At 42.1% G+C, this 15,033-nt stretch overlaps 1 protein-coding gene across 1 annotated transcript; it reads right to left on the bottom strand.

Annotated features, from left to right (window-relative positions):
* Positions 1-10,500: 10,500 nt before the first annotated feature.
* On the bottom strand, positions 10,501-13,519 carry LOC115175046 (potassium voltage-gated channel subfamily F member 1-like). Its single transcript, XM_029734190.1, has one exon. The coding sequence runs from the start codon at positions 12,705-12,707 to the stop codon at positions 11,235-11,237; it is 1,473 nt and encodes a 490-aa protein (XP_029590050.1). The 5' UTR covers positions 12,708-13,519; the 3' UTR covers positions 10,501-11,234.
* Between the last annotated feature and the right edge of the window lie 1,514 nt (positions 13,520-15,033).

Here is a 15,033-nt window from a genome sequence, read left to right as displayed (position 1 = left end):
TCAGTTCATTAAGGGGCCGATTCATACTTAGGAAATGTACACCTTTCCTACGCAGTTCTCAGTATTTTGTATTCAGACTTAATTTATTCAGTCACCAACTCTGCAGGTGTGGCTACTTTGCGTGCTCTGAATAGATTTCATTCAACAGTTGAAAACCCTCCCACTTGCCCTTCCAACAGATTTTCTCATTGAGTTTTCATTCAATAGGGTTTTCAGTACATGTACAGTATCTTAAGCCATCCCTTAAAAAGGGTGTACCTTTAAGTTAGAATTTTATCGACAGACTCACTAGAATATATTGAGAGAACGGGTTTAGAATATTAGGGATACATTTACATTTTATTTTTTAATTTAACCTTTATTTAACTAGGCATGTCAGTTAAGAACAAACTCTTATTTACAATGACGGCCAAACCCAGACGACTCTGGGACAATTGTGCGCCGCTCTATGGGACTCCCAATCACGGCCAGTTGTGATACAGCCTGGAATTGAACCAGCGACGCCTCAAGCACTGAGATGTAGTGCCTTAGACCGCTGCACCACTCGGGAGCCATCTAAATAAATGCATATTTGTCTCCAGTTCAGCATCAATTCTAGATTATATAGGTTTAGGAAAGTATTTATAAATCATTCAAAAAACAGGTTTGGAGCGTCTTTGTGCATGACAGAAAGAAAACGGTGAAAAAGATGAATGTACATTTATTTATTTCACCTTTATTTAACCAGGTGGCTAGTTGAGAACAAGTTCTCATTTACAACTGCAACCTGACCAAGATAAAGCAAAGCAGTGCGACACAAACAACAACAGAGTTACACATGGAATAAACAAGCGTACAGTCAATAACACAATAGAAAAAAAAGTATATATAAACAGTGTGTGCAAATGGCGTGAGGAGGTAAGGCAATAAATAGGCCATAGTAGCAAAGTAATTACAATTTAGCAGATTCACTCCGGAGTGATAGATGTGCAGATGATGATGTGCAAGTAGAAATACTGGTGGGCAAAAGAGCAAAAAAGTAAATAAAAACAATATGGGGATGAGGTTGATTGAATGGGCTATTTACAGATGAGTTGTGTACAGCTGCAGTGATCGGTTAGCTGCTCAGATAGCTGATTTTTAAAGTTAGTGAGGGAGATATAAGTCTTCAACTTCAGAGATTTTTTCTATTCGTTCCAATCATTGGCAGCAGAGAACTGGAAGGAAAGGCGGCCAAAGGAGGTGTTGGCTTTGGGGATGACCAGTGAGATATACCTGCTGGAGCGCGTGCTATGGGTGGGTGTTGTTATCATGACCAGTGAGCTGAGATAAGGCGGAGCTTTACCTAGCAAAGACTTATAGATGACCTGGAGCCAGTGGGTCTGGTGACAAATATGTAGCGAGGGCCAGCCGACGAGAGCATACAGGTCGCAGTGGTGGGTGGTATATGGGGCTTTGGTGACAAAACGGATGGCACTGTGATAGACTGCATCTAGTTTGCTGAGTAGAGTGTTGGAGGCTATTTTGTAAATGACATCGCCTAAGTCGTGGATCAGTAGGATGGTGAAGGATGCTTTGTTGCGAAATAGGAAGCCGATTGTAGATTTCATTTTGGATTGGAGATGTTTAATATGAGTCTGGAAGGAGAGTTTACAGTCTAGCCAGACACCTAGGTATTTGTAGTTGTCCACATATTCTAAGTCAGAACCGTCCAGAGTAGTGATGCTAGACGGGCGGGCGGGTGCGGGCAGCGAACGGTTGAAAAGCATGCATTTAGTTTTACTAGCGTTTAAGAGCAGTTGGAGGCCACGGAAGGAGTGTTGTATGGCATTGAAGCTCGTTTGGAGGTTAGTTAACACAGTGTCCAAAGAAGGGCCAGATGTATACAGAATGGTGTTGTCTGCGTAGAGGTGGATCAGGGAATCACCCGCAGCAAGAGCGACATCGTTGATATCTACAGAAAAAAGAGTCAGCCCGAGAATTTAACCCTGTGGTACCCCCATAGAAACTGCCAGAGGTCCGGACAACAGGCCCTCAGATTTGACACACGAAAGAGAGGTTGAACAGACTGGTAATAGGGGTTGCAACAATGGCGGCGGATAATTTTAGAAAGAGAGGATCCAGATTGTCTAGCCCAGCTGATTTGTACGGGTCCAGGTTTTGCAGCTCTTTCAGAACATCTGCTATCTGGATTTTGGTGAAGGAGAAGCTGGGGAGGCTTGGGCAAGTAGCTGTGGGGGGTGCGGAGCTGTTAATTATATAGAATTATAATAGGGAGAATAGTTTATAATAGTAGTCTATACCCTCGGCTTTTGCCTGCACTAACCATGGAACTGTGTGATGAAGCGGCCAAGTATTGCACCATGCGTCGCGTTCAAGCTGTTATGGCTTGGTCTGCGCTCCGCTCCATAACGATTTAATGAGCCGACAGGTCTTTAAAAAATATATATAATCAAATGTTACTAATGATCCTCAGCAAAAACCACACAGCCGTGACAGCGTTTACAAAGGAAGCAACCCACTGTGCACACACTGGTTGAATCAACATTGTTTCCACTTCATTTCAATGACATTACGTTGAACCAACGTGAAATAGATCATGAATTGACGTCAGTGCCCAGTGGGGTATGAAGGTAAACGAAAAACAATGTAAATAAATGGAATGATAATGCAGACTATACCAACTGAAGGGAACTAAATTGTCAGTGTAATATGTGTGGTTATTAGGTCTACTGACGGTCGATACTGATAGTGACTAATATTTAACATGATAGAAATGGGAAACAGAGAAAGCCGGGGTAGCCTATAATTAAGACATTCGAGAGTGCCCATCCCTGAAAATTAAAAGTCTGTACATGAAAAATTCAGCATAACGGCAAAGCATTTCATAAATATTTCTGTGGGAAAGTTGATAAGTTGATATGCTTCAGATTGTTGCCATATGACTGGTTTCACATTTGTCTCCAGCGATTATAAGGTAAACTAGATCTAAAACAAGTGTCATTTATATTTACAATCCCCTTCTGCAAACAGATTACTCATCTAGCTGTTAACAATAGCTCTTATCAAGTTGTATATTACAGTGCATGGAGAATGGTGTTATTTCTGTCTTAAAAAATAAAGTAGATGCTTTTTCCACTTGGAACCGGTAGGTTCGTTAGACTTTATTCATGATGGAATTATTAGGGAATAAGGTCAATGTCGGAATACGGTGTATCTGTACACAGACCTTCATTTATTTGTGCTCCACCCCAAAGGAATAGAGGGTGAATAGGATGCTATTCTCCTGCTTAAGTTCAAGGTCAGAATAAGCATAGAGAGAAAAGTGAATAAAAAGGGATTTACGTTCCATTTACACACGCTTAACTCGGGTCAGAATTCCCCCCTAATTGAAAACAACAGATTTTTTGTTGTTGCCATTTTCACGTCATTAAATTCTATTTCAACTTACTTCCTGGAATTGGCTCAATTGAAAACCTAATTGACCCTAGCCAACTTTGACTATCATCCAAACTCTATTGCTCACACAAAACAAGAAAGTCTGAGTGCGAATGTTGGGACAGCTTAAATTGAGCACACCGTTGGTTTACATTTCTCTTCGAGCCATGATAGAGAGCAGTACAGCCCAGGCATCCATCTCATTGACCTTGCAGAACTAAACGCAGCCAAAACAATCACCAGACGAGACAAGAGATGACAGACTAAGAATTGAACACCGGCGCAACCAGGCAGAGACGTGCTTTGGCTAATGAGAGAGAGTAGTAGGGAGGGAAACTGGCAGGTTTCACCTTTCTGTTGAAGTACTAAACAGTAGTGCTGTTGGCCCCAAGCCTCTTTAGTCCCTCCTGTAGATCTGAGCTGTTTGGACAGGTGGAAGCTAGTTAGAGAGTGGCTATAGTTATAGACTGGCAGGTCTCACTTTCTCCCTTTGGCACTCTGAAGTCTGCCTGCAATGGGGGAAATACTGGCTAACCTTTTCCTCCTCCCTGACCATGCGCAATGCAATTAGACCACACACCTTCGTGCTGTGGCTTTTTGTTAAGATATCTTTGTCCTCTCGTCTAAGCTGCCATCTAAATATATACTACAGAGATGATGTGTGTGTGTGTGTGTGTGTGTGTGTGTGTGTGTGTGTGTGTGTGTGTGTGTGTGTGTGTGTGTGTGTGTGTGGTGTGTGTGGTGTGTGTGTGTGTGGTGTGTGGTGTGTGGTGTGTGGTGTGTGGTGTGTGTGTGTGTGTGTGTGTGTGTGCGTGCGTGTGGAGGGCGGTTGTGTGTGTGACTGGAAGATTTTTTTATGGCTCCGTCTATCCTGGTGGGATTTAACCTGTCGTCTATTACGGAGCGCTCAGCTGTTGTTGATACAGGTTTAGTGGGGTCCGGTTCTGGGCCCCTCACTGACGTGTGTACTGCTCTTCAACCCTGTTTGTTTTGAAGCATGAGCTTCAAAGAATCGGGAGACACAGGGTCAAGGTGGTGACATCAGAACAGGGTCAAGGTGATGACATCAGAACAGGGTCCAGGTGATGACATCAGAACAGGTTCCAGGTGATGACATCAGAACAGGGTCAAGGTGATGACAACAGAACAGGGTCAAGGTGATGACATCAGAACAAGGTCCAGGTGATGACATCAGAACAGGGTCAAGGTGATGACATCAGAATAGGCTCAAGGTGATGACATCAGAACAGGGTCAAGGTGATGACATCAGAACAGGCTCAAGGTGATGACATCAGAACTTTCTAAAGGACCTTGGAGTGTCCGAGAGGTTTGGACTTTCCTGGGATGCCCCCCAATGGACAAGAATTCAGACAGGAATTCGGGAATTTATCATGAGCTGTATAGTAAGTACTTGCTTACTCAACGTACAGATTCATGTACAGTATTTACATCTATGCTTGTAGACTGAAGCACTTCATCCATCTGAATTGACAACTTTAGGTCCATCCGTCCATGTACATTTGTGCTTGTTTTATTGCTATTTGCACAGTATTTCCATCAACATCGCACAAGTGGGAGTGTTACATTACCCCAAGGTATTAGTCTAGGCGCATTCATTGTCATTATGCAGACTTTGCTGTCACATAATGATTCATGGTAAATGCATATCTGAGTAAATCTAACGTGTGAAATAAATATTAAGCCCCAGAGGAACCATGGGCCTACTACGCTTAACGAAACAGTCACTCAATAATGTTTTTGTTTTTTTACTTCAACACCAAATCATTTGTGATCATTGGACGAGACCACTTGAGAAGAAGGTTGTTCCGGTTCATAAAATATAATTGTCTCTCGCGATGAGAAAATCAGTCGTGGAGGGAATCACCAGCAACTTGCCTGAAGCACTTCTATCTATCTTTATGGTCTCAGCCTCTTGTGAAACCACTTCTATCTATCTCTATGGTCTCAGCCTCTTGTGAAACCACTTCTATCTATCTTTATGGTCTCAGCATCTTGTGAAACCACTTCTATCTATCTCTATGGTCTCAGCCTCTTGTGAAACCACTGCTATCTATCACTATGGTCTCAACCTCTTGTGAAACCACTGCTATCTATCTCTATGGTCTCAGTCTCTTGTGAAACCACTTCTATCTATCTCTATGGTCTCAACCTCTTGTGAAACCACTTCTATCTATCTCTATGGTCTCAGCCTCTTGTGAAACCACTTCTATCTATCTCTATGGTCTCAGCCTCTTGTGAAACCACTTCTATCTATCTCTATGGTCTCAGCCTCTTGTGAAACCACTTCTATCTATCTCTATGGTCTCAGCCTCTTGTGAAACCACTTCTATCTATCTCTATGGTCTCAGCCTCTTGTGGAACCACTTATTTTTTTATTTATTTTACCTTTATTTAATTAGACAACTCAATTAAGAACACATTTTTATTTACAATGACGGCCTAGGAACAGTGGGTTAACTGCCTTGTTCAGGGGCAGAACAACAGATTTTTACCTTGTCAGCTCGGGGATTCGATCGAGCAACCTTTTAGGTTACTGGCCCAACGCTATCCACTAGGCAACCTGCCGCCCCTATCTATCTCTATAGTCTCAACCTCTTGTGAAGTCACTTCTATCTATCTCTATAGTCTCAACCTCTTGTAAAGTCACTTCTATCTATGGTCTCGGTCTCTTGTGACCAATTTTCTTAATGAGTAGCCTGTAAATTTATCAACTGAAATGAGATAGAGCTAAAATAACATGGCTGGCGCTGTGTGCCCTCCGTAAAACATTTTTGCGCCTGGCCCGTCTGTCAGCAAAGGGCACGAACTGAGACACTGCTAGAGAGGGGAACGTGCCTCAGAGAGACGGGGGCCTCAGAGAGACGGGGGGAGGGTGTGTGGGTAAATACTGTCTTGTCATGTGCTCAGTCATTTATTTTGGTCAGACGCTCATTTTCATAGTCTGTCCACAAGAGATTATTTGACCAGCAATGAATGTAATTTGCATCATTGTTAGAAGATGAACCTGGGTCTGGGAAACCATCCCTCCAAGCAGTCCACCCTAGGCCTGCTCATAGCCAAGACATTGCCATATGGCTTGGCCTGTTTAACCTTCAACCGGAGGGTATGCGATTATATTACAACGTCCTTCAGCTAGCATTTATTGATATTCTCCTTCACACACCAACCACCGTCCTCTCCTCCTCCCGCACTGTTGTCCCGGACACCCGCGAAACACGTGTGTTTTTCCCCCGGGGCCAGGAGCAAAGACGTGGCATGACGCCATGTTCCCATTAGCTCTACCATCTCCAATGCTGCTGAAAGGTTATTGTGTGCATGCAATCATAAAGTTTCAACGAGCCCTATAAGAAAATACATCAAGAGATTTATATTTATATTCTTTATATTCTCTCTCCGTGTTAATTACAGAAAAAGGTTTTAATTGTTATGGGCCCTCATTATATTGATTGATTTATATCTGATGAAGATTTTGCATTTAGTCTAATTTCTGTGGCCCCTGGGGTTTAATCAGTTGTTGATGTTGTTGGAAATTATAGTATATAAGCTATAGGCCTGGGTAAATGAGTCATTCCTTATCATTCTTCGTGAAATGGAATTGTGCTTGTTCTGTAGGCTACATTCCATCGGCGTCATATTGAACATTTGCCCAACAGGGCCCTGGGGCCCCATACAGTGTGTTTGAGGGGGAAATTTCTCTTTACTATAGAGAAATTAACAGAGAGAGACATAGAGAGAGAGAGAGAGAGAGAGAGGGAGAGCGGAGGGTGTGGGAGATGGAGAGATTTCAAAAAAGTACAAAATTGTGTCTAGTTGTTTTTCAGAAGTCATATCCATTTTAATCTTTTCGCTTAGAGAAAGGTCCGATTTAATCTTCGTGATGATTTTTTTGTTGCATTTTCCCGGATCTCTATGAATCAACCTGCCTTCTGAGTGCACATATGCGTGCTTTTCAACTTTTCTGTTCAGGAAAAAAATATACATTTTCTGAAAATTATAATGGTTTTGTAGACGGTTTCCATTCCTCCGAAATCTGCAGTCATTTAGGAGATTACCTTACCCATTCCCCGCATCTGAAAATATCTCTCCCACCAGGTGGGGAATATGTCTCTTTCAGCCTTGGCTTTACCTTCCAGCATCCTCATTCAAATTAACGCTACTACTGACTATTTCATGCAGAATTCAATACCTCGACATCATTTACATGCAGGGGCACGACTTTGGTTTTAGAAGTGGGGGGGACATCATTTTTATTTAAAATATCCAGTGAGATAAACACTCCAAACAGCCTACCCGACTGCTCGGAGGCGTCTGCATGGTCCTAAAGCACACCAATGCCTCGTTTTGTATCACATTCCAATTATAAAACTGGAGGAAACAAAAATGCAATTTCAGAATGTGTGGGGGTGACGACATGTCCCCCGTCCCCATCCCCAGTGAATTTTGCGCCCCTGTTTGCATATACCACATACCACCCTCGGTCTGCCCTTAGGGAATAGATACATTTCTAACTCCTATCCAGAGCTCATCAATGGCAGCAGTCATCACCAGCATTGCTGAGGGATTGTTTTAAAGAAGCTGTTCAATTTCAATTATTTTACATGTCACCTGAAATTTGTTTTACTTAATGGGATAGTTCACTCAAGCTATCATTTAGTATTATGTTCTTTTGTCCACTAGTTTTTGAGTAATCTTTTAAGATTCTTGAATAGTATTGGATCCGTTTAGCAAAATTGATTTGCAATGAAGTATTCAGTTCAAGGTCAAATATAATATCAGTTACACATCTGAATTGATGACACTGAACACGTGGGTCAGTCTAGGTCTCGTTCTTCCTTTAGTTCTATTTTTAGACAGGGACATTAGTCAAAAATCCAAATCCTAAAATGACAGAGGGAAAGAGAGTTGGCTGGGACAGGAATGGTATCTCTATTTGTTTATAATCACAATGGTTGCTGATGTTTAACTCAACACTGATCCATGTAATTGCTTCAAAAGAAAACATTCAGACTCAGTGAGTCAGCTGCATGTGACACGTGTGTGTGTGTGTGTGTGTGTGTGTGTGTGTGTGTGTGTGTGTGTGTGTGTGTGTGTGTGTGTGTGTGTGTGTGTGGGTGGGTGGGTGGACAGCCTGATGAGCTGTTGCTAACTTGCATCCACCCCTGTCCTCCCCCTATTCTCTCCCTACCCACAGCAGCTTAAAAGCATCAGCATGCGGTCAGTTCCTTCAGTTCGGCTAGTACCTAGCCAAAGTCGGCTAGCTGAATCAAACGAATGTGCTCCCATGCTCCCTTAAAAGACTCACTTGAAAAACAAGAAAAAAGTGACAATAGTAGGCCTACCCTTTGTCAATTTTGAGATGCCATAGCCAGTATACACTTCCTCAGAATAGACAGAATTCATCTACTAAAACTCAAGAAATCTGTCATTCATTTTGTCGTTTTTGCAAAAGTTCAGTATATCTCAATGAAAAAATGTGCATGAAAACGTGTCCTCTCTCGTTGAATGACAACAGACTTTATTGAAGAATCCCTACTGTTGACCAATCACCGATGAAGGGGCTTAGACTTCGGCTCTGAACATTGGCTTGTCTCAAGAAAAAAAATTAACATGCCCTAACAGCTGAAAAAACCCTCACCGAAGTCCAAAACTAACAAAAACGTCACAAAATGTGTCATAATATATGCACAAATATTTCCGAACTGTTTCGGCTGGGAAGCATGTGGACGCCTTTACTCAGCGATCAAGTATGCCACACAGGGGAGCAACTTTGGTTTTAGAAGTTGAGGGGGACTTAATGTATTTTTTATTTGTATGATTATAATTTGGAGGGGATAAACACTGAAAACAGCCTATCCGACCGCTCGGAGGCGTCCACATGGTCCTAAAGCTCACCGTTGCCTCATTTTGTATCACATTCCAATTATAAAACTGGGGGGGACAAAAATGCAATTTCAGAATGTGAGGGGGGACATGTCCCCTCCGTCCCCAGTGAAAGTTGCACCCCTGATGCCACACACCCTCAGAGGAGGCCTCGGGGGCTGCTGCAAAATTTAAACCCATTACTGAAATGTCCTAGAGCCAAGGAATGTTCTCTATCTGGCATTGGAAGGTTGACCTCACCCCACTTTAAATAGACACAGTGTATAAAGACAGTGTTTGCCTGTAAGTATCTCAGGCTGAAATGAATGAAGAATTTACAGGAAAACTGAACTTGAGAAGATTTAATGAACTAAACATAAACTTAAATTGAATGGGTAAAGTTGTACCAAAGCCTGCTTGCAAACCAATGCAGATGAAGTGGTGGGATACCCTGCATGCTATTTTCTTTGAGGCATGATGACTTTAGTTAGATGAGTTCAGAGTCACAGATGACAAGTCTGCTCTTACTGTATCGCATTGTATTAGGCTACACATTATAACATCCCACTGAGCAAAAATGTGTTCAATCAACATTGTTTCCAAGTCATTTCATCCCCCCAAAAATGTAATGTGATGAGTTCAATGAAATGTCAACCAAATGTAAATCAAAACTAGATGGTGAACTGACGTCTGTGCCCAGTGGGATATATACATGTATATCTGTAGAGATAGGAGCATCTAGTGCCTATAGAAAAAAATGCAATAGAGAAGAGACATTCATAGTTAAATCACTTTTAATACACCTATGAGTAGCTCACCAAACAATTCTGAAAGTACATGCAATTTTGAAGTGTTCCACCGCAAACTGTCAAAAATAAATCTCACAATTATCAGACATCGTAAGCTCCCAGCTACTACGCAATGAAAGCAACACTGACATTATCCCACTTCGTGGTTGACAGAAATACTTTCCCCAAAACCTTATCAATTAAATGTTAACTGCAAATGAAAGTACCTGGCAGAAGTATATCATGAGTAAGTATATAATTTGTATCTATTATTTGTTATTTTCTTACTTTGCCATGAAATGAGCAGAAGCAGTACAGAACCATCACTAGACCAGCACATTCCTCACTTGCAGATGAGCAATTAAAGGGGAAATAGACTCAAAAATCGAAATGTGTTCGTTATCTTCCAGACCTAAAAAAGAAAATATTTTGATGTGATTTAAGCATTGACATGGACTCAGAACATCCAATTTCGTTGTTTCTCCATGAACAATTGTATTTTTGAGAGTGAACGAAAAATAATAATATCTAAAACCAGGAAAAATCTAACTGAGAATACATAATTTAGGAGTTTGGGGAAGAAATCACAGATTTTATAGGGCTCCCCTTAGAGTTGTTAATTAAAAATATTTGACCAGGTATACTGAGAGTGAAAACAGTGCAATACTTTCTCTTCAAGCACCAGAGGAAGAGATGCAGGGGAGAGGAGAAGAGAAGAATGTGCCTATTTGAAAGCTAGAAAAAAATCTGTAACTAGCCACATGTTTCGTTTTTTTAAAGTAGGTCTCAAGCTAGAAAAGGTTGGAGACTCCCGGTTGGAGACTCCTGGCCTACACCAATGGTCCAGCGTGAACATGAACCAACCACTTTGGTCTACATTTACAATAACCACATTGTAAAAGTTCCTACTATATTATTTACACTATGCCATCACCCATATATTTGTATTGTCTTTTCTTTCTATGTTTTTTCAAATTAAGTGTTCATGTATTTTGGAAAGTGACATTATTACACTAATGAACTTATATTTTGAGACATTTTACAACGGGTCACTACGTTTTTTATGGTGATTTTATTATCTTCTGTGATCTCGGATGTTTTTGGGCACTAAAGCAGTGTGCTGTGAAGAGGGTTGATTTGACTCAGCTATCAACTGTCAAAGCTTCTGTCCAAGCATGGGGTTTGTACTCCTGCTTTGGGGTCTTTCAGCAGGGGAATGTCGGTGTCACTGTGACAGGAGCGCATGGCATTGTCCCACACTCCGGCCGCGACACCGACTGATCTGCGCTGTATCTGGGGCCCGCTCTCCTCTGCACCTGCCTCGCTGGAACGCAGCGCCATCAGTTCGATCTCGTGTTTGGCCGCGGTCTCCAGCACCTGCTGCTTATTGTAGAATATGACGAAGTTGTTGATGATAGGGTGTATGGGCAGCGCGATGGCAATCACCCCGCAGAGGAAGCTGACGGCCGCGTTGCACCGACCCAGCGTGGTCTTAGGGTAGATGTCTCCATAGCCCACGGTGGTCATGGTGATGACAGCCCACCAAAAGGACTGCGGGATGCTGGTGAACATGGTCTCCGGATGGCTCTGCTCCAAGGTGTAGGCCAGTGCCGAGAACAAGAAGACGCCCACGCCCATGTACATGAGCAGCATCCCCAGCTCGCTGAAGCTACTTTTCAGGGCGGAGGTGAGAGTCTGCAGCCCAGAGGAGTGGCGCGCCAGCTTGAAGATGCGCGCAATGCGCATGATGCGCAGCGCCTGCACCGCCTGCTGCACATTAGCCAGCTCCATCATAGCCGTGCCCAGAGACGTCAAAGTCAGCACCACGTAAAAGGGCATGATGGCCATGAAATCTATGATGTTCATGAAGGACAGGACGAATTTCACTTTATTTGGGGACGATATCAAGCGCAGGACGTATTCAACGGTGAACCAGCCGATACACGCGGTCTCGATGGCCTCCAAGATCGGGTGTTCCATGTGATTGCCCTCAGCGTCCTCCACCTGCAGGTCAGGGATGGTGCCTACGCACATCACCACCGAGGAGATGAGGATGAAGAGGAAAGACACTATGGCGATGACGCGCGCGGACAGCGACGACTCCGGCTTCTCCATAAGCTTCCACAAGCACATTTGGAAACATTGCCAGCCCCTGGCAGAGGGGTCCCCTTCCCGGTCGACCAGAATAGTTTGAACCTTCTCGGCAATCTCTGCAAGCTCGTCCTCCGCCTCCTGTAGGTCGCCTTTACAGCAATCGTCCAGGAAATATAAGTCGATTTTCCAGAACTCCATCTCCTTTACGAAACAAATTGGACAGATGCCCCGTTTAATGTGTATCTCCCCGTAGTAATACAGCTCAATTATACACTTAAACGCGACCGGGTCTCTGTCAAAATAAAATTCACCTTTCCCGGAGTCATAGTCGTCACAATGCGAGGATAAGTCCTCCAAACACCCCTTGGAGGTGTTCCACAGTTCCGCTAGTCGGGTCTCTGGAAAACGGTTCAGCACATCCCCACATAACACCTGTTTTACTCCACCGATGTTCAGGACAATCCCGGTCTCCTCACTGGCCTCCGAGCCATTGCAATCAGCGTATCGCGTCCTCGTTATTCCCCACATACTTGTCCGTGTAGCCTATATTGTTGATTTACTCCAAGAAAATCTGAATGAATATAGTTGGCCAGTATTAATGCAACTAGTCTACGCTGGGATACTTGCGTAGGAAACTGCGTGCGTAAAAGACTGCAGAACATCAAAGGAAAACAACACGTTTTCAGATCTTCTTAAATGTTTGACACAAATGTATAGGCCTATAGGCTAAATTTCATTCGAACCTGGAAAAAAAATCCACATGTATCTTTCACGTAGAGCTGTAGCAAGCAATGAGGAATGAACAGGCTTCTCTTCTCCCACTAGTCCGTCACCAGAAAATAAGAGAGCGCCTCTGCGCCTGCTGTTAAAAGTTGGACTACTGTGCATCAGTGCGCAGTCTTGCAGAATACGCGTCACAACAATGAATAAATATGTGAGGCTGCTAATGAATAGTGGAGTAACTAGAGGCAGAGACCGACAGGGAAGTGTGGGAGGAGAGCTGTAATAAATTGTGTTTTATGGTAAAGAGACGACATTAGCCAGGAAACGGACATATATCACATGGCAGAAAATATTGTCCCCACTACCAGTCTAACACCATTTGTCTATTTCCTCGTGGAGGTAGCCTACCACAAGGGTAAAACAACAAGCAAATCTGTCTCAGGCTAGCTCTTGAAAAATGTTTCGCTTTGTGTGCACAAGCCGAAACAGAAAATAAATATGTTGCCTGTCAAGAAAGGTAAATCTCTGTTGTCAACGAATAAATTTCAACAAGATATGTTGTAGTGAAAAAGGAGATCTTTAATGGCCATATTATGGAACGATGTTAGGTTACCCAAGTGTGCGTAATTGCGCAGAGGCATAAGGCAACAGTCTTGCCTAGTATCTCCATCTAGCGACAATGAGTTCACGTTGCAATCAAAAACCACATAAATTGGTTTGCTGAATCAATATTAGCCTATATATTCTCAGTGTTGGGAAGTAATAAACTACACGTAGTTCAACTAAACTAGATTTTGCAGTAGCTTGGTGGTAGTTGAACTAAATTCAAATATTGGTGGTGTTTTCAGTAGTTATTTACTTTTTTTGACATGTAGCATATAGCTAACTACTCGAACTCCAAACTACGGTTTTGCAAAAATAAAACGGGTGTAGGCAAGAATTTCATTTGTTCCAGCATCAGACTGGCCTAATTATCACTTGAACTATTGTTTTTGTGTAGGCTAAATTACAAATTCTGTTAACACCTGACTCCAGAGTGATCTGTTCTTGCAATTTGTAGTCTATGACATTTCAGATTTAGACATGACAATTTTTACTAAGTAGTTTGGATGTAGTGAATGATGTGCTTTTCCATAGTAACTTTAGTGAAGTAAACTATATTTTTCTTAAGGGTAGCTTTAGTGTAGCTTAAGTTCTTCCAGTGTGAAGTAATTGGTAGTTTGGTCAACTATATTTTCAGAGTAGCTTCCCCAACACTGTATAATTTATTGATTTAAGCAACAAACAAAGTCCAACCTACTATAGGCCTAACTGCAAAACTTTGGCTCATCTAGAAATGCCCTCTGGCCAGTTATTTTACACTAAGAAATGTGTAGGTTACAGACAAGCAGCCCTATTTCAACTTGAATAGCATAACCTACACATTTTAGGCAATCAATCATTCCACATCATAAGAACTCAAGTGGAGGGTTTTCTTATGAACACATCCAAATATTGGATAATTTTTGCCATATGGGAACCTTAAGCATATGCATCAAACAAAGCAAAATCATTGTAAGAAATCACATGAAAAAAAATCACTTTTAGATTTTAATCTATGGTGTTAAGACTAATGAACTTCATTGTGGTCATAGAAAAAAACCTTGGAGTGAAAGCAGGGTCGGTCCTTGGCGGTAGGCAAAACCAAAAAATACGGCCCCCTCAAAAATGCGGCCCGCAAAATTAAGTTGAAAATACGTCTAAAAGACGTATTTTCCAGAGGTTGAAGTTAAGTTCAATTTAGGTTCTGAATGGAAGGTGAAAAGGTATTTTCCGTTTATGTTTAAAATACATATTTTCCAGGATGTTGAAAAGGCATTTTTTCGGGACGTAAAAAAACACATATTTTCGGGACGTAAAAAAACACAGATTTTCTGGATGTTGAAATCAAGTTAATTTTTGGTTCTGAACCAAAGTTGAAAATATTTATTTTCCAGATGTTGAAAATACGTATTTTACAGATGCTGAAAATACGTGTTTTCCGGGTGTTGAAATCAGGCTCGTTTTTGGTTCTCAATGAAAGTTCAACATAAGTAATTGATAGAAGTCTATGTTTGGACCAAAAATCAATGTCCGTGGCTGTGGAAATCAG

This window comes from Salmo trutta, chromosome 35 (assembly GCF_901001165.1).
Source record: "Salmo trutta chromosome 35, fSalTru1.1, whole genome shotgun sequence".
NCBI classification, from domain to species: domain Eukaryota; kingdom Metazoa; phylum Chordata; class Actinopteri; order Salmoniformes; family Salmonidae; genus Salmo; species Salmo trutta.
The sequence above is the reverse complement of the archived record's forward strand: the minus strand, read 5'-3'. Positions and strand labels throughout refer to the sequence as shown.